The sequence below is a fragment of the Chrysochloris asiatica genome, unplaced genomic scaffold, assembly GCF_000296735.1.
Source record: "Chrysochloris asiatica unplaced genomic scaffold, ChrAsi1.0 scaffold00165, whole genome shotgun sequence".
Classification (NCBI taxonomy): domain Eukaryota; kingdom Metazoa; phylum Chordata; class Mammalia; order Afrosoricida; family Chrysochloridae; genus Chrysochloris; species Chrysochloris asiatica.
The window spans coordinates 1,276,205-1,296,033 of record NW_006408683.1 but is presented as its reverse complement, the minus strand read 5'-3'; the positions used below and the strand labels follow the sequence as shown (position 1 = coordinate 1,296,033).

Here is a 19,829-nt window from a genome sequence, read left to right as displayed (position 1 = left end):
GTAACCACTATGCTACCAGAGCTCCTTAAAAGAACCCATACTAACCCACTAAAGTGGACTCTTAGGGGGTTGTTAGGATGTAGGGGTAGGGACAGGGGTGGGAGGGGAAGGTGGAGCACAGGGCAGGGAATAGACACAAGATAATTTGGGTATTGGGTCGGGGGGCAATATACAAAAAGGGAGAGAGGAATCGAAGAACAAAGCAAACGAGAGAACAAATAGGTATAAATGGGCTAAATGGGACAGAGGTAAAAAAATGATGTAGGCACAGCTTTAGAACAACAGGGCTCTGGAATACAGAGACTGAGACATGGATGGAATGGGGAAAGTGGAGGAGTAATGTTAAGATGCTTGCCTATCTTTTGAACCTTGATTTTCCTTGCAATACATTATAAAACAGATACTGGAGGGGAAGAGAAAGGAATAACCAGAAATATCAACATGGAAAGCTTGTAAGCCCATCTTCTGCCTATAACAGATTAGAATACCTAAAATGGGCTACAATGTGTCCAGTGAAGGAGGTTTACTGAGGAGCCTCTGCATTACATGGGAGTATAGGTGGAAGCCCGAACCACAACCAAACCTTCAGAGACGGGAAATTTCTCCACTTGAAAGGACAAGCAGACCAGCCGGGAGCAGCTAGAAAACCACCAGATACCTCTTGAAAGAAGGACCTACAGGAAAAATACAAAACAGTAAGGGCAGTCCGACTAGTACGACAAGAACATATAGGTGGCTTGCCCAGGAGACATCAAGGCAAGTGATCAGATCCTCTCAGTGCAGATTCTCTTCCAAGGCTAAGACACAAGGGAAATATACACTTTGACTGACAACCATGCACGTCACCCAGAAGGGGAAGTGACCGAAGAACATCAATGAAGGGGCAAGCTAAGTCCTGCATCGTTCAGCAAACTACTGTGAACCCGGATGGAGACCTGGTCGGCCAGTAGTGAGGCAACATCTGGGGACTCATGGGCTCAGGTCAGTGACACAGCCACAGAGGTCTAGAGTGGAGAGCGTGGTGGCCAGCCGATAAAAAGAGGCTGGACAGACGTAAGAACACCCACACTTGCAGATGATGCCCATTTAACTGGACTTCAATGACTGGATAAACCGAGCTCAACCCTAAGAAGAAAGAAGAGGGGAAAAAAGCATCATCTAATATAATTCAATAAACATGACCTACACCTATAAATGCAGTAGCTCAAAAGAGGAAACAAGTCCCTGCTGCAAGAACTATACCCACCCCCTCCACACAAAGGGTAGACAGGGATGGGCAACTTGGACATTGGGTACCCAAAATGGGGGGAGGGATACAAAGGCAAGAAGTGACTGACGTACAAGCTTTCAAGAGGGAACCTAGATCCAGAGGGCGTGAAGTAAGGTAGAGTCTCCAGTGAGTGGTGTCTAGCCTGTCCAGGAAGGGCTGATGAAACGAAATATAGATGAGTCTCTTGTGATGCAATGGTGAATAAATGTTATCAGGACTGATTGAGAGGGTTGGAAATCTAAAGATGGACATTTTGTAGCAAAGAGGGGAGTGATTAACTTATCAGTTTAGGAGCGGAGGACCCTGGGACCATCAATGGAGAAGAGCGAAGAGCGGAATCCTACCCAGAGAGGCAGTGAGGCCTGGGATGGAGGCAGAGAAGACAACGTTAAGAGATGGTGGGGCTGGGGGCTCAGGATCAGGAGATGGAAAGGGGTTGAGGACTGTGGTGGGGGTGGGTGGGTTGCAGGCTTGCAGGGTACACCCCTTGGTTGGGTGAGGATGCATGGACAGGATGATAACTATGCCAATGAAATGATGGATGATGGAATGAATGTAAAGCTGATGTTCTCCCATGTAGACTATCACACAATTCACAATAAAACATTAAAAAAAAAAAGAATATGAGTTATTTTGGAAAGTCAAAAAAAAAAAAAAAAAAAGAATATTAATCCTGTGATTTAAGAATGATGTTTTACCAATGTATTAGATATAAGTATTTCAATCTTTTCTAAACATCACCAGCTTTAATTTGTAGATAACCCATAGTTTAGTAAGAGTCTTGCTGATGTATTTGTTACAGTGCTCAGCTACTAACCAAAAGGTTGTCATTTCTAATCCACTAGTCACTACATGGGAGAAAGGTATGACTGTCTGCTTCTGTAAAGAGTTGTTGTTTTGTGCCATCAAGTCTGTTCTGACTCACAGCAACTCTATATAGAGTTTCTGAGACTGTAAATCTTTACAGGAGCGGGAAGTCTCATCTGTCTTCTGTGGAATGGCTGCTAGACTTGAACATCTGATCTTGTGGTTCATAAACCAGTGCTTATCCTACAGAGTCATCAGTGCTTTCTGTAAAGATTACAGCTTTGTAATCCCTATAGGACAATTCTACTCTGTCCTTTTAAGTTCTCTGAAGTCAGAATTAATGGTTCAGTAAACCTCTTACCTTCTGTCGACAAATAATAATACTATAATAAATCTTTTAAAAATCTGTCAATTTCTATCAGTAATCACTTCTTTGAATATAAATATTTAAAAATAATAGTTCCATTTGTTTAATTTCTGTCCTTTATATTTTGTATGCTTATTTTAGGGTCAGTGATGAAAAGGATGCACGAGGTTATCTTCAGGCCTTAGCCTCTAAAATGACTGAAGAATTGGAATCGTTAAGAAATTCCAGCCTGGGTACACGGACAACAGTAAGTGCTACTATTTTTCATGGAGCCATATCATAACAGAAAAAAGAAAACTTAAAAAAAAAAAATCCTGATACATCTGATTACTTAGATCAGTCTTTCTGGGCTTTCCTCTATTGTAAACATTTTCATGAGAAATCAGTTAACCCAAGTCTTTTCCAGGTTAAAAAAACATTAAATATATCTACTTAAACTATAATTTGTATTAATAACCTTTATTGGTAATAACTATTAAAAAGGAATTCTTTTATATCTGTCCTTATAATTATTTCTAAATTTAGTGAAAAATAAAACATTTTCACAACTAATATTTCCAGTCTTTTGATATTAGTGAGCTCCCATTTACTTTCATAGAGTTAAAAGCATGGTCATATTATTTCATAGGATATGCCCTGGAAGATGCGTCGTTTTGCAAAACTGGACATGTCAGCTAGATTGGAGTTGCAGTCAGCTCTAGATGCAGAAATAAGAGCCAAACAGACCATTCAAGAAGAGCTGAATAAAGTTAAAGCATCTAACATCATAACTGAGTGGTAAGATTTAATAATATAGTCCTTGTTGTTGTTGTTAAGTGCCATAGAGTCGGTTCTGACCCATAGCGACTCACCTGGTTCTGAAGCATCTGGTGAGCTTGAGCTACCGACCTTGCAGTTCAAGCGGCTTTGCAGTCTGGCACATTAATGCACATTGCCACACCAGGACTCCAATATAGTCCTACTAGGATAATTTCTAAGGCTCCTGGTGTGGCACTGTAGGATAAGCACTGAACACCTAACCGCAAGGTCGGCAGTTCAACCCACCAGCCACTTCTCAGAAACCCTAGACAAGGTTGTTATGAGTCAAAACTAATTCAATGCACTTAACGGCAATAGGATAATTTCTAGGTCTTTCAAAAAATGTTTGAAGTGAAATTATATATTTAATTTCTTGCCTATCATTTAACCTCTTATGGTTGTTAATATTTTTGTCATGATTTGAAAATGAATAGATGCTTTCAACTTTTGTCTCTAGTAATGGGATTTTAATACAATCTTGTTTTTCTCTGACTTCTTCAAAAAGTGGGATTTACAGTGTTTTAGTTATCTAGTGCTGCTATAACAGAAATCCCAAAAGTGGATGGCTTTAACAAACAAATTTATTCTCACAGTAAGGAGACTAGAAGTACAAATTCAGAGTGCTGGCTCTAGGGGAAAGCTTTGTGTTTTTGTCATCTCTGAGGAAAGGTTTTTGACTCCTTTCTGCATCTGTAGGCCCAGCATTCCATAGAGATCGCCCAGTGTCTTGGCATCAATCTTAACCTGAATCTAGGAATTTCACAATGTAGGAACCCCAGGTCTAAAGGATTCACTCCACTTCAGGCTCTGCTGTCTTAGTTGTAGGAGGTCCACCTTTCTCTGCTCACTTCTGTCTCCTTTTATCTCTTGTAAGATAAAAGATGCTGCTGGCAACACCTCTGAGAAACTCCCTTACATCCGCTCACAGTTGTGATGGCGTTAAGGGTTTTGCTTATTATTGTTAAGTGCCATGCTACTTGTTATGACTCATAGTGACCCTGTATAGGGTTTCCAAGAAGCATCTGGTGAGCTTGAAATGCCGACCTTGCAATTGCAGTCTGGTACATTAACCCACAGCGCCACACCAGGACTCCAGTATAAAAAATGCTGAATGTCATTTTCTGTGTTGTAACTTGAAATAGGTATGATCTTTCATTATATGTTAAGGACATTTGAAGACACGCGTTTGTTTATAAACCAGAGCTACTAGTCTCATTGTAATTTACAAACTTATTCATATATTTGCTCCACTTGCAAGGTTCCTTATGGAAAAACTCATAACAGAATGCTAAAATTAACTTTTAGTTGTATAGCATCTTTTTTATTTAAAATTTAGTTCAGAGGTCAGCAACCATTTTTCTAAAAAAGACTAGTCAATATTTTAGGCTTTGAGAGCATACTTAACTCTGCTGTTTGTGGCATAAAAGCAGTCATTGTTGTTGTCAAGTGTGATTGAGTCAATTCCAACCCATAGTGACCCTGTTATAGGGTTTCCAAGAAGAAGCTGGTGAGTTTGAACTGCCGACCTTGTAGTTCAAACTGACTTTGCAGTCTAGCGCATTAACCCACAGCACCACATCAGGAATCCAAAAGCAACCATAGAACAATACAAAAATAAATGAGGATGATTGTGTTCCAGTTAAACTATATTTACACATAGATAGGTGGCAGCTCTCATGGTGCAGTGGGTTAAGCATCGGAATGCTAACTGCAATATAAGAAGTTTAAACCCATCAGCTGCTGCTCTGCAGGAGAAAAATGAGTCTCTGCTCCCATAAAGATTTACATCCTTGGAAACCCTATGGGGTAGTTCTGTATTGTAAAGTTTCTATGAGTCGACACCAGTGGAGTTTATCTTGAATGAGCCCTGGTGGAACAGAGGTTAAGCATTTGTCTGCTACGTGAAAGTTTGACAGTTCAAACCCACCAGCCACACCATAGGAGAAAGATGTTACAATCTGCTTCTGTAAAGATTCACAGCCTTGGAAACCCTAGGGGGAAGTTCTCTTCTGTTGCTAGGAGATGGAATTGACTTGACAGCAATGGATTTGGTTTTTTGTCTGTTTGTTTGTTTGTTTAGTGTTTTATTGTGAATTATATGATAATTTACATGGGAGAACATTAGTTTTACATTCATTCTATCGTATATCATTTCATTGCCATGGTTCCAATCCCCTCCATGCATCATCAACCAACCAAAGGATATGCCCTGCAAGCCTGCCCACTACACTATTCACCCCACCCCCACCCCACCCCCCAAGTCTTCAGCACACAGTCGCTCTCCCTCTCTGGATCTAAAGTCCCCACTCCACGTCATCGCTCCACGTCATTGTCTCTGCCTGCATCTCAGGCATCACTGCTTCTCTGGGTAGGGTCCCACTCTCGGCTCTTCTCCGTTGATGGTCCAGGGACCTCTGCTCCTAGACTGGAAAGTTATTCACTGCCTTCCTTCCTATAAAACGTGTACCTTTACATTTCCAACCTTCACAATCAGTCCTGATAACAATTATTCACTGTTGTATCACAAGAGACTCATCTGCATTTCATTTCATCAGCTCCACCTAGGCAGATTGCATACTACTCACTGGAGATTCTGCCTTCCTTCAGGCCCCCTGGCTCTAGGTTCCCTCCTGAAAGCTTGTAAGCCAGTCACTTCTTGCCTTTGTAGCACCCCCCACCCCATTTTGGGTAGCCAATGTCCAAGTTGCCCATCCCTGTCTACTCTGTGTGTGGAGGGGGTGGGAATGATTCTTGCTGTAAGAATTTGTTGCCTCATTTGAGCTACTGCTTCCAGAGGTGTAGGTCATGTTTTTTTTAATCTTGACATTTAGACTAAATAAGTTCAGTTACATACAAGATGAAAACACCAACAATGGAAATTAATTACTTTATTTTATCCCTATTTTAAGTAAACTAAAAGATTCAGAGAAGAAGAACTTGGAACTACTAGCAGAAATGGAACAACTAATAAAGGACACTGAAGAACTTAGATCTGAAAAGGGTATGGGAACGTGTGTTTGCATTCATTATGACTTTGTTCTACTACAAGTACATTTTATGCAAGAAGCAGTTTATTGTATAATTGGAGGAATTGTTGACATAAGTAATTGTGGTGCTCATTTTTTAATATGTGCATATACAATATGACAAGCACACAAACATTTGGTAGACTCCTTTAAGTCATTTTATTTAATGTTCATTGTTTTAAAATTTTATAATATAAGATTTTTAAATGACTTTTATAGATAACGTCTTATCACCATAAATTTGACTATCTTTTCAGCATCATGGACTATTTCATGATAATATTGTTGTAATTAAAATATTAATTTTGTATTATATTTTATTATATTCTCAAATGTTCTCAAAAAAGTAATTACTATTACAATGTGTGTAATCTTTAAGAGTTAGTCAGGATACTTAAAATAAGTATTTATTAACGTGACATATATTCCCAAAATGTGTAAAATCTTGGGGATAATTCACTCCCAGAATAGTTAAGGAAATAATGTGTGAAATAATCTAAGATCTAGTTCAGTATTATAAGGTCAATTCAGTAAAGAATTATTTTGTTATCTTCCATGTTTGATTCTAAGATTGCTTGCCCTGTTGAAATTAATTCCTAAGATTTATTGCCATTTTCTTAAAAACCTGACTTGAGCTTTTTCTATTAATGTGAAAGTTAAAACTTGTTTTCTATAATTTAAAGTTAAGGGTTTTATTTTTAATAGAAGGGATATCTTATATGCAATTTTGAGAAGTTCATTTTTCTCACAAGGGACTGAATATTGAGATAGTTAATAGATTTTCTTTATGGCTGTGTGCTTCTCCATCCTTCCCCAGCCCTGTGACAAACACTTAAGTGAAGGTAGCTGAATCTATGCAACTGCTGTTAAAATTGTGGAGGGTAGATGGTAACCACATAAAGGAGCTACCATGAAAAGCCACTAAAAGTAGATGTTCCGTAAATGTTTACTGATTGAATTTAATGATCAATAAAAGGCCAGGAGCCCAGAAAAAAGTGAATAGGAATTCCAGTTAAGGACACAAGCCATCCCTTCTAAAATGAGAACCAAATTGGGTTTTAGTTCATGAAAAGTGGAAGGGAAATACGAGGAGGCTTCAAAAAGCTCATGCATGGAAAAATAGGATTAAAACATAACAGAATTTTTCATGAACATTTTGAAGCCCCCTCATATATTATTTAGTGAAGACAGGAAAAATAATATAGAGAGCTGGAGGCCTTGCAGTCCTAGAGGCAATTTATATAGAAAAAAAGACAAATGTAGAATGAAACTTCGCGTACACCAGGTGACATTGGCTGCATCATTTTTAGAATAGAAAAAATTTGAAGAAAATAGTTTATCAGAATACTTTACGAAAGCATGTTAACATATAGCCTTGTACTTGTACTTTAAATACTGCATAATAATAAATTTCACTGTTTGCCATGACATACTATAATGCTTTAATATATAATGAAGACAAGGATTTTTTTCCCTCCTTTGCTTACTGTTAATATCCCTAAATACTTAAAACAGTGTTTGACATTAATAGGTTCTCCATAAGTATTATGTACTGAATGAATTTCTGAATAGCATACCTTACCTAGTAATTAAGATGTAATCAGCTGTCTTCACGTATGTTCCAACTCATGATGACCCCATGTGTGGAAAGTAGAACTGCTTCATAGGACTGTGCCCTTTCAGAAGTAGATGTGCAACCAAGCCTAGCTTCCAAAGTGCCGCTGAGTAAGTTCAAACTGCCAGCCTCACAGCTAGTAGCCAGCTCTTTACTATTGGTGCCACCCAACAAGTCCTAAGTTATCATTAAAAAGTAATATGAAAGCCATGCAGCTGGTTAATGCCAATTGCAAAGGATTTGGAAATTTAAAAATGTGTACTTCATTGTTTCTGGTTTTTCCTCCCTTAGTATTTGGATGTTATTATATACATATTTAAAGAGTTATTTTAGAAATTGTACATTTAAAATTAATACCATAGCCAAGAGGTATGTATAACATTTAAAATTTTTATCTGAGAAAAACTGGAATTTAGATTCTTCATTCTGTCAAATTTAAACAATACTTCAAATCAGATTACATTAATACCTTCACGAAAGTTTTTTTACAACTAAGTACATTTATTTTAAAGAGGTGTGGTAGCATAGTGGGTTATGAGTTGGGCTGCTAACCACAGTATCAGCAGTTCAAATCTACCAGCCTCTCCATAGGAGAAAATGAGGCTTTCTGCTCCCATAAAGATTTATAGCCTCAGAAGCCCTATACAGGTTCTCTGTAAATCGGAACCAACTCCATGGTACATAACCACCACCATCACCACATTTATTTTATCAATGAATTATTTTTTATAGAAATTATTTATATTAGTCAGTATTAGTATAGATTATGTGCTTGATAAGAGTATTTTAAAACAAAAGTCCTTTTTGGTGATAAATTCACTTAGAGAAAATCCGATATAAACAGGTCCCTGTTTTTTAAATTTTCTCAAGTGTACCAAAATGCTTCATGTGGTTTTTTGAATAATATATGGGAAAAGTAATCCCTAGGTGGCACAAATGGCTAAATTATCTACTACTCACTGAAAAGTGGGTGGTTCAAACTCACCCACATGTACCTGAGAAGAAAGCAGTTCTATTATGCGTGTGGTCACCATGGATCAAAATCAGCTTGATTGTAACTAACTAATTATATGCTTAGTAATATTGATCATCTTTGAAATACAATAGTTTGTGAATAGCTTTTAATAGATTCAGACAGGAAAGGTTATCCATGAAAATTACTTTTAATTATTCTAGTTTTTAAAAAGTTGCTGCTGTTTTCTAGGTACAGAGCACCAAGACTCACAGCATTCTTTCTTGGCATTTTTGAATACGCCTACCAATGCTCTGGATCAATTTGAAGTAAGTAACAAACTTTGGAAATATCCTCTCTTTGTGATGTAAAATTTACTTGCAATAAAACTTTTATTACATCCCACATAAGAGAGCTTAGCATCATATGTTTTTAAAAAAATTAGAAAAGGAATATGTTCTGCATTTTCATGGAAACTGTAGTCACATATGTATTTAATAAAACATCTAAGAAAGGTCTTCAACATCAGTCATTATTGTATTGAAAGTAATTTCATCTTCTCCACTTAGAACCAGGAAGAACAGAACACATTCCAACTTTTTTGATTTTTTTCACATTCCAACTTTTGAAATAAGTTTGACGCTTCTTTTTTCTCCAAAGCATAGAGGAAAAACAATTGAAAACATTGATGCTCACAGTAGGGCATTGCTGATTCTTTTTTCTTGTAAAGTATGCAATAAGAAATGCTTTTTGTTAAAATGCTCTATTAGTTCAGTTTCTTAATAATGAGATGGTGGTATATGACTGTCAGTTACTGAAAATATCATTATATTTTTGTCTCAGAAAATTTATGTTAGTGATTTTGCCTTTATTTGAGAAATAATAATTGTGCATCCATGTGCAAGGCACTATTCTAGACGCAGGAGCTACAGCAGTGAACAAACAGAATTTCTTCCTCAAAGAGCTTATTCTAGTCTAGTGTGCAAGACTGCAAGTCGAGTTGTTTACTATTAGTTAGTGGTTGCTTTCCAAAGTGCTTACATGTAATGTAAATGTTAATGTGTTACCCAAAGCTTCATCTTGGTACACTTTGAGCATATTATATGAATTATATTTCATTCCTTTGGAAAAACTGAAAGAATCTCTTTAATTGATAAATTTCTAAGTTTGTTGAAACAGTGACAATGACTGCTTTTCTCATTTGAATGTCATTTGCTTTTCCATTGATATATGAGAGTTTTTATTATTTGTTCTTATTAAATTGCTTCATTCATATTTTCTATTTTTCTGTTGCTATATTTTGGAAATAGGATTCCTTTTCTTCTTCCTCATTTTCACTGATTGATTTTTTGAATGATGTAAATCTTTGGATTTCAAACGAATGTATCCTTCAGTAAAAAAGATTAGTGTATTGATTTGAAGAACTTCCCAGTAATACAGACAGTTTTAGAAATAATCACACTTCAAAATTATCATGAGCCAAAAAATTTCTTTTGAAATTTTTTGAAATGTTTCTCATTATACATAATAAAGTAAGAAATTTACTTTTAAAATACTTTTACCATCAGAATCTCTGTATTCATTGTTTATTACATTTCTAAATTAGTTTTGTCACTCTCCTGATGTGGCATGGTACGATAAGCACTGGACTGCTAGCAATGAGATTGGGTGTGGCGCTGTGGGCTAATGCGCCAGACTGTAAAGCTGTTTGAACTGCGTGGTCGGCAGTTCAAGCTCACCAGTCGCTCCTCAGAAACCCTATACAGAGTCACTATGGGTTGGAACCGACTTGATGGCACTTCACAACGACACAACAGCTACTCTTCAGAAACCCTACATAGAGTCACTACAAGTTCCAACTCAACAGCAGTTAACAACAACATATAATTGCTCACTTTTATTTTTCATGATGATTTTACTTTACTTTCCCCTTCTCTTTTCAGCACTTTACTATTTAATTTTTATTTTGCTTAAAAATATATCTTCTGGTGATGTAATCAGAAAAAGTGGTATTTAATTCTCTAATATTTTTCTAATACACAATAATGGAGTACAAGTCAATTTTTAATGCTATCACAATTTCTCTTCTAAGGTGAGTGACTACATTATCATTTTGTCTTCTGAATGCTATAAATGTAATAATTTATAAAGTTCCTATAAAATATTTGGAGTCCTGGTGTGGCACTATAGGCTAAGCACTGACAGCTACCAAAAGGTCGGCAGTTCAAACCTACCAAGCGTTCCTTGAAAATACTATACAGGTTCACTATGAGCTGGAACCAACTCAATGACACTTAACAACAACAATAAAATATATATTATGCATTCTCTTTACATTAGTCTACATTAATCACACAATAATCCCTTTTGTAAAGCCTTTTACTATCCATGGCATTCCACCCTCTGGCCCCCTAAAATACATACCCTTGCCACAACAAAACACTTTCACCCCATCATATCATCCCCAAAGTGTCCTAAGACCAAATTCAAACCTTGGGTAAAATTTCTCCTCATCTGTAAATCTAGAATGCACGTTCTCTGCTTCCAAAGTACAATGGTGGAACAGGCTACAAGGTAGGCATTTCCATTACAAATAGAAACAGTTGGAAAGAAAGAAGAGTTAACAGGCACCAAGCAAGTTGAAAACCCAGCAGAACAATTTACATTAGCTCTCAAGGCTTAGAAATAATTCTCTGTTCTCTGAGATTATCTGGGCAGTGGCCCTGCCCTGCAGACTTTGGGTGTTGGCCGTATACTCTTGATCCTAAGTTGAGGACCCTCAACCCTGGGCTTCAGCTCTCCCTTCCAGGCCCAATAGATGACAACTCTGTTCTCTTTGCTTTGGGCAGCCCCATTCTCCTAGTCCATCTGAGTGGTGACTCTATAATCTAAGTCTCAGCAGGCCCCATTCTTTTGCCCTCTGGGACATAGCAGCTTTGAGCAGAGGTCCCATTTTAACAACAGTACCATACTCCAAAAGTGAGTTGGTAAAGAAGCCAATCCTTTGAAACTTGAGAAATTGTGGTCCCACCCTTAGAAACGCCAGAGGTTATGTTCTGTCCTTTGAGAGCTCAGAGGTCATGGCCAGCCTGTTGAAACTGAAGCAGCTCAGCTTCCCATGCTTCTTTATCTCTAAAAGATGTCAACCTGGTCTCTGCTCTTCTCTAGGAAGTTTTACAAAGTTCTTATCTCTACTGATAGTGCCCAGAGACACCCCACTCCACCAGTAAGCCCGGGCTGTCTTGCTCTGTGGGTCAGAGAGCCTGACTTTACCTGTGTGTACCCAGAGGCACCCCACTCATCCAGGAAGCTTCCTATATGAAGGCACTCAGGTTCTCATGCTCAGTGGGTAGGCATCTGTGCTGCCTTGTGTCAGTCTCCTAGTTCTGCTGCTGTAATCTCTGTCACTGTTTCTCACCATCTGTGTCACCTCCAGTGTTAGAGCTCGCTTCACTTTCTTCTGAACCCTCATCAGAATTGCTTTTAGCTTACATATTTCCAGTCATCTCTTCTAGGCAATCTAGGCTTTTATTGTCAGGCAGTTCAGTACTCTTTCAGCCATTGCTTGTTATATAATGTCAAAACTATTTCCACATTTTAGGTATCTGTTAGAACAGCACCCTATGCACCTGGTAACAGATTCTGTGTTAGTTAATTTAGTGCTGCTATAACAGAAATACCACAATGCCTTTAACAAACAGAAATTCATCCTCTTACAGTTTAGAACACTAGAAGCCTGGATTCAGAATACTGGCTCTGGAGAAAGGACCTTGTCTCCTTTCAGCATTGGTAGACCCAGCATTTCTTGGAATTCTGCATGTGTCTTGACATCAACCATTCCTCTGGATGTAGGAGTTTCACAGTGCCAGGATCCCAGGTCCCCTCTTGGCTCTTCTTTCTTGATTGTAGCACGTTTCTCTTTTTATATTCACATCTCTCTCCTTTATTTCTTGAAAGATAAAAGGTATTGCATGTCACACCATTGAGACTCTCCTTTACATCTATCAGTGTTTTGGTGAGATTAAGGGTAGTGAAATGTTAGCAGTTCAAGCTCCACCGGCCACTCCTCAGAAACCCTATGGGGTTGCTATGGTCAGAACCAACTTGAGAGCACTTAGCAACAACAATAATCTCTGGTATGGTGCTGTAAGATAAAGCACTGGACCATAAGGTCTGTTTAACCCAGAAGGTTCGCACTTCAAACCCACCAGCCACTACTGGGAAATCCTATACAGGGTTTCTATGAGTAGGAACTAACTCTGCTACACTTAATAACAACAACATCTGTTAAAAACAATTAGGAATCAGAACATGGAATATATGAAGTATGAATCTAGGAAAATTGAAGTTGTCAAAAATAAAATGTAACCCATAAAAATCAGTATGCTAGACATTAGTGAGCTGAAATAGACTGGTATTGTCAGTTTTGAATCTGACATTTATATAGTGTACTTTGACAAATTGACAAATTGAAGGCTAATGGTTTCACATTCATCATCTAAAAGAACATTGCAAGATCTGTCTTACAGTACAATGCTTTCTGTGACAGGATAATATCCATACATGTATAAAAAAGACCAGTCAATTCCACTGTTACTCAGATTTACAAATCCACCACTAAAGCCAGCCATGATGAAATTGAAGAATTCTGCCAGCTTCTTAGGAGGCCTAGTATAGCACTATGGGTTAGTGCACTGGACTGCAAAGTCAGTTTGAATCACAAGGTAGGCGGTTCAGACTCACCAGCCACTCCTTGGAAACCCTATGCAGGGTCACTATTGATTTGAACCAACTCAATGGCACTTAACAATAACAAGCAGTATCTTCAGTCTGAAATTGATCAAACAAACATGCAAACAAAATATATTGGTAATTACTAGTGACTGGAATGCAAAGGTTGGAAACAAAGAAGACAGATCAGTAGTTGGAAAATACTGCTTTGGTGATAGAAATTATGCTGAAGATCAAATAATGGAATTTTGTAAGACCAAAGAGTTATTTATTGCAGATATCTTTTTTAAGCAACATAAAAGACAATTAATTATACACTTGGACCTCATCAGTTGGAATACACAGAAATCAAACTGACTACATTTGTGGAAAGACACAATAGAAAAGTTCCATATCATCAGCCAAAACAAGGCCGGGGCAGACTATGGAATAGAGCATCAATTTCTCATATGCAAGTTCAGGCTGAAGAAGTTCAAGAAATTTAAAACAAGTCCACAAGAGCCAAAATATGACCTTGAACATATCCCCCCTGAATTTAGAGATCATCTGAAGAACAGATTTGAGACACTGATGACTGAAGTCCAGAAGAGCTGTGGGATGACATCAAGAACATCATATAAGAAGAAAGCAAAAGGTCATTAAGAAGACAAGAAAGAAGGAAAAGACCAAAATGGATGTTAGAAGAGACTCTTGCTTTCCAGTATAGAGATGCTAAAGCAAATGGAAGAAATTAGGTAATAAAAGAGCTGATCATAAAATTCACAAGGGTAGCTTGAAAAGACAAAGTAAGGTATTATAATAAAGTGCACAGATCTGGATTGAAAATCAAAAGGGAAAAACATGCTTAGCATTTTAGAAGCTGAAAGAACTGAAGAAAAAATTTAAGCCTCTAAAGGATAAAGGAGCTCTGGTAGCATAGTGGTTACGAATCGGGCTGCGAACCTTAAAGCCAGCAGTTCAAAACTACCAGCTGCTCCGTGGGAGAAAGATGAGGCGTTATGCTCCTGTAAAGATTTACAGCCTCGGAAACCCTGTACAGGGTCGCTATAGGTTGGAACCGACTCCACAGCACCTAACAACAACAACAACAAAGGATACAGAAAGCATCAAAAGAAGATGGAAGGAATACAGTCACTGTACCAAAAGGAAATGGTTGATGTTCAACCACTTCAAGAGCCAATGGTAATGAAAGAAGAAGTCCAAGGTGCACTGAAGGCATTGGCAAAGAACAAGCTCCAGAAATTGATGGAATACAAATTTAAATCCTCCATCAACTACCAAAGAGAAATGACAGAACAGAATGCATAAATCATCAAACAATATCATTAATATCACATGCAAGTAAAGATAATTTGAAAACAGCTGCAGTCATCAGTAGAGACCTGCCAGGGGTTCAAGCCAGATTTAGATGAGGATGTGGAATGAGGGATATCATTATTGACATAAGATGGATCTTGACTGAAACAAAGAATACCAGAAAGGTGTTTACCTGTGCTTTATTGATTTTACAAAGGCATTCAACTGTGTGAATCATGAGAAGCAATGGATAACATTGCGAAGAATGGGTAACCTGTTCTTAGGCCAAGAGGCAGTTGTTCAAACAGAGCAAGGGACACTAAATGGTTTAAAATCAGGAAAGCTGTTCACCAGGATTGTAGTCTTTCACCATACTTATTCAGTCTGTATGCTGGGCAAAAAGTCTGGAAGCTGGATTATATGAAGAAGAATGTGGCATCATGATTGGAGGAAGACTCATTAATAATATGTGAACTGTCCATGATACAACCTGACTTGCTGAAAGCAAAGAGACTTAAAATACTTACTGATGAAGATCAAAGACCATAGCCTTCGGTATGGGTTGAACCTCAATGTAAAGAAAATAAAAATGCTCACAACTAGACCAATTAATAACATCATGATAAATGGAGAAAAGATTGAAATTGTTGAAGACTTCATTTTGCTTGGATCCACTATGAACACTCATGAAAGGAGCAGTCAAGAATTCAAATGATGTATTGCATTAGGGAAAGCTACAATGTTCAAGAGCAAAGATGTCAGTTTGAAGACTAAAGTGGACCTGCCTGACCCACGCCATGGTATTTTCAATAACCTCAACTGCATGTGAAAGTTGGACAATGAAGACCTTAGAAGAATTGATACATTTGAATTTTGGTGTTAGAGAAGAGTATTAAAAATACCATGGGCTAGGAGCAGAGGTCCCTGGGACCATCAAGGGAGAAGAGTGGAGTGCGGGACCCTACCCAGAAAAGTAGTGACACCAGAGATGGAGGCAGAGACGATGATGTAGAGAGATGGAGCAGCTGGGGACTCTGGACCTAGAAAGGGAGAGGGGCTGGGTGCTGATGACTGAGGGGCAGGCTTTTGGTTGTTTGATGATGCATGGAGGGGACTGTAATCATGGCAGGGAAGCAATATACAATAGAATGAATGTAAAGCTAATGTTCTCCCATGTAAACTATCATATAATTTACAATCAAAACTCTAAAAAAAAATTACCATGGACTGCCAGAAGAACAAACAAATTTGTCTTGGAAGAAGTACAGCCAAAATGGTTGTCATACTTCAGATGTCTCTCATACTTCGGACATATAAGTAGGGACCAGTCTCTAGAGAAGGACATCATGCTTGGTAAAGTGGAGGATCATTGAAAAAGAGGAAGATACCCCCCCCCCAACAAGATGGCTTGTCATAGTGGTATCAGCAACGGACTCAAACATAACAACAATTGTGAGGATGGTGCAGGACTGAGCAGTATTTTGTTCTGTTGTGCATTGGGTCACTATGAGTCAGAACTGACTTGACAGCGTCTAAAAACAATATCCCACCCTTATAACTCTTACTGGTTTATCACATCAGGTCACATCATAAGGAGTCATTACATAATTGCCAAACCATTGAGAATCCTGGTCCTTTGAGGTTGTCACATATTTTAGGGGGACAAATTCAATCCATGACAATGACCCTTGAATATATTGCACTTGAATTTAGAGACCATCTCAAGAATGGATTTGAAGCATTGTACACTAATTACAGAAGACCAGAGGAGGTATGGGATGACATCAAGAATATCACATTTGAAGAAATGAAAGATCTCTAAACAGACAGGAAAGAAAGAAAATATCAAAATGTATATCAGAAGAGATTCTGAAACTTGCCCTTGAATGTAGAGAAGCTAAAGTGACTAAAAGAAATGATGAAGTAAACTGAACCTAAAAGTTCAAGGAGCAGTTCCAGTTGGGGCTATAGCAACGAAAAATAGGTAGGGTACGCTACGGTGAGAAGGGAGACACTCATCGAACAACTCCAGAGCTCCGGATCTACCATAAGATCCAGGATGTCAGTTTCCCATACTCACAAGTGAAAAAAAATCACGATATTAAGGAAAATACGTCAATTTAGGAATCTGGAGACGGGAATTCCTCAGCGACTACCCTGCCCTGGCAGAGTTTAGAGAGCGGGGCTAAAGCCAGTCCAGCTCAGAAAACTGCACTAAAAGTGGTGCAGAGGCATCTGCAAAAAAAAAAAAGAGAGAGAGAGAAAAGCGAAGACTACACATTTCTCCCTCTTTCTTTCCCTGCCCCACCTTCATTGCTCAGCCCGGACATCAGGTGGGACAGTTTTCCCACTGTACCGAGAGAGGGAGCTTGGCGGCGACTTATTATGTCAGATCCAAAAGTTTTTCCAGTAGGACCCCTTGCATCGGTGCACTGTGGAGTAGTGGAGTAGGTTCCGACTCCAGACGACCCTGTGCAGGGTCATGGTCGTGGGTCTGAGTGGGAGCGAAGTTCCTCGCCTTTCTCCCGCGGTGCAGCTGGTGGTTTCAAGCTGCTGACCTTGCTGTCTGTGGCCGCTGTGCTGCCAGAGCGCCCTACGCAGGACCAATTCAAAGCAATCTGTAAAACCCCAGCATAACAGGACTGTACCATCCCGAGAATTGCGCTGTGCACACGCAGATACCTAACTGACCTTCAGAGACAAAAATAGTGGACAATCTTTGTCCCATTAACTCCCCAATATCTACCTGTACACATCTACTGTAGTTACTACACACACTGATGGTGTAGCTCAGGACAGTCGACCACAGCTTCATTTCTGTTCCAAACTGGTGATTTTTGTCTATGCATTTATATTATTTCTGCTTTTGGTCCTTTTGATCACACATCTTTCCTGGAGGTGGGAACTTTTTCTCCCTACATTACCCAAGAAGAGACAGCATTTGTGGCCATATAGCCAAGCTATAAGCATACCCCATAATATTCCACCACTGAGACAAGACCAAATAACACCTGCTAAGCATTACATGTGAAAAGGGAAGCCTATCTCCTGATCATATTCACCAGGAGACACCCAGTAAACTTAACAACAAACAACAAACATTCACTTAAGTTTAAAAAAACAACAACACATACCTATCATGATGAATAAAAAGCAACAATCAATATCAAAACATGTCCAAAAACAGAAGAGAGTAGCTAATGCTAATGAGCTGGAGATAGACAAAGGCTTTATAGAGGAGGAAGAGCAGGTTTTGGATATGCCTAAGAAAGAGTTCAGAAGAATGATATGGAAACAAATTCAAATGCTCTGAAAAGGGGTGGAGGAAAACAATGAAGAAGTCAGGAAATTACTACAGGAGCAATCAAATAAAATTGACACAGCATTGGAAACAATTCAAAACCTGCAAAAAGATGTCCAGATGATCAATAATAAGGTATCAGAAAAGGATAATACGCTGAAAGGGTAAGGAGCAGAATACAAGAGATGGAAGCCAGAACTAGCGATCTGGAAGACAAATCTCTCAATACTGCTAAGATAGAAGAGCAAGCTGAAAAAAGGATAAAAATTTTTGAAGAGAGTCTAAGATTCATGATGGATAACATGAAGAGGAACAACTTAAGAATTACTGACATTCCAGAACAAGAAGATTCAGAAAAGTCCACAGAGGAAATAGTTGAAGAGCTTCTGGAAGAAAATTTCCCTAACATTTTGAAAGATGAAAAGATGAACATTCAAGAAGCTGAACGTACCCCAGGAAGGATAGTCCCCAAAAGAAAGTCACCAAGCTGTCCAAAATCAAAGACAAGGAAAGAATACTAAACGTGGCCAGATGTCACTTATAAAGGCAAGCAAATTAGATTAAGCTCTGACTATTCAGAACAAACCATGCAGGCAAGAAGGCAATGGGAGACATATACAAAGCCCTATAAGACAAAAAACTGTCAACCAAGAATCGCCTATCAAGCAGAACTATCAATCAAATACGATGGTGCGATCAAGACATTCCAGGATAAACAGAATCTGAGAGATTTTATCAAAACCAACCCAGCACTTCAAAACATCCTAAAGGGAATTCTGTGAACTGAAAACCAACAAGAACAGATAACAAAAAGAGACTGACAGGTGTGGCAACACCACCTGGAATTCAGTCAACAGATAGCAGAGTCCAGAGCAGAACAAGACTACAAAAGCAAACTCAAAGGAGCTGGGAGGTCAACTGAAGATCAAAATTATGTCAATGTCAAAGAAGGGACAAATACAGCAACAGAGACATAGGTGGTGAGGATGCCAGGTAAGTTACAGGATACACTGAATTATCTTAAATGGAGAAAAGTTAGTAGACTACAAGGTAAGCCCAAAGAAAGTTAATACTTCACAACCTATCATAAAAATGAATTTCCAAGCAGAACAAGCATACATGAAAACTAAAAAGAAACCGACAAGAAATAGCACAAAAAACACAAACCCAATACAAGAAGGAATACAGAACAAAAGAACAAACAGCACCACCAAAAAAGTAACATAATGTTGTTGTTGTTGTTAAATACCATCGAGTCGGTTCCAACCCATAGCGACCCTCTGGAGGGTTTCCAAGGAGTGACTGGTGCAGCAATTAATTCATACCTACCAGTTGTTGTTGTTGTTGTTGTTGTCTGGTGCCATCGAGTTGGAACTGACTCATAGCAACCCCATGCACAGCAGAACGAAACAATGTCCAATCCTGGGCCAACCTCACTACCGCCGCCACACTTGAGTTCATCAATGATGCCACTTGGCCAATCCATCTCGTTAGGGGTCTTCCTCTTTTTCTTTGACCCTCAGCCTTACCCCGCATGACATCCTTCTCCAGCAACTGTTCCCTCCGGACAATATGTCCAAAGTATGAGAGACAAAGCTTAGCCATCTTGGCCTCCAAGGAGCACTCTGACTGCGCTTCTTCCAAAACAGATCTATTGTTTCTTTTG

At 38.7% G+C, this 19,829-nt stretch overlaps 1 protein-coding gene across 3 annotated transcripts in view; it reads left to right on the top strand.

The window, feature by feature from the left end:
• Positions 1-19,829, top strand: part of CDC42BPA (CDC42 binding protein kinase alpha (DMPK-like)) — a 628,044-nt gene that overhangs the window by 469,875 nt on the left and 138,340 nt on the right. For 2 of the 3 annotated variants that reach the window (XM_006871263.1, XM_006871265.1), the window contains 4 exons: positions 2,586-2,691; positions 3,073-3,221; positions 6,152-6,243; positions 9,088-9,164. In XM_006871263.1, the coding sequence (XP_006871325.1) occupies positions 2,586-2,691; positions 3,073-3,221; positions 6,152-6,243; positions 9,088-9,164 (424 nt within the window). The remainder of the gene's footprint in view (positions 1-2,585; positions 2,692-3,072; positions 3,222-6,151; positions 6,244-9,087; positions 9,165-19,829) is intronic. The other variant, XM_006871264.1, reaches the window with a different exon arrangement.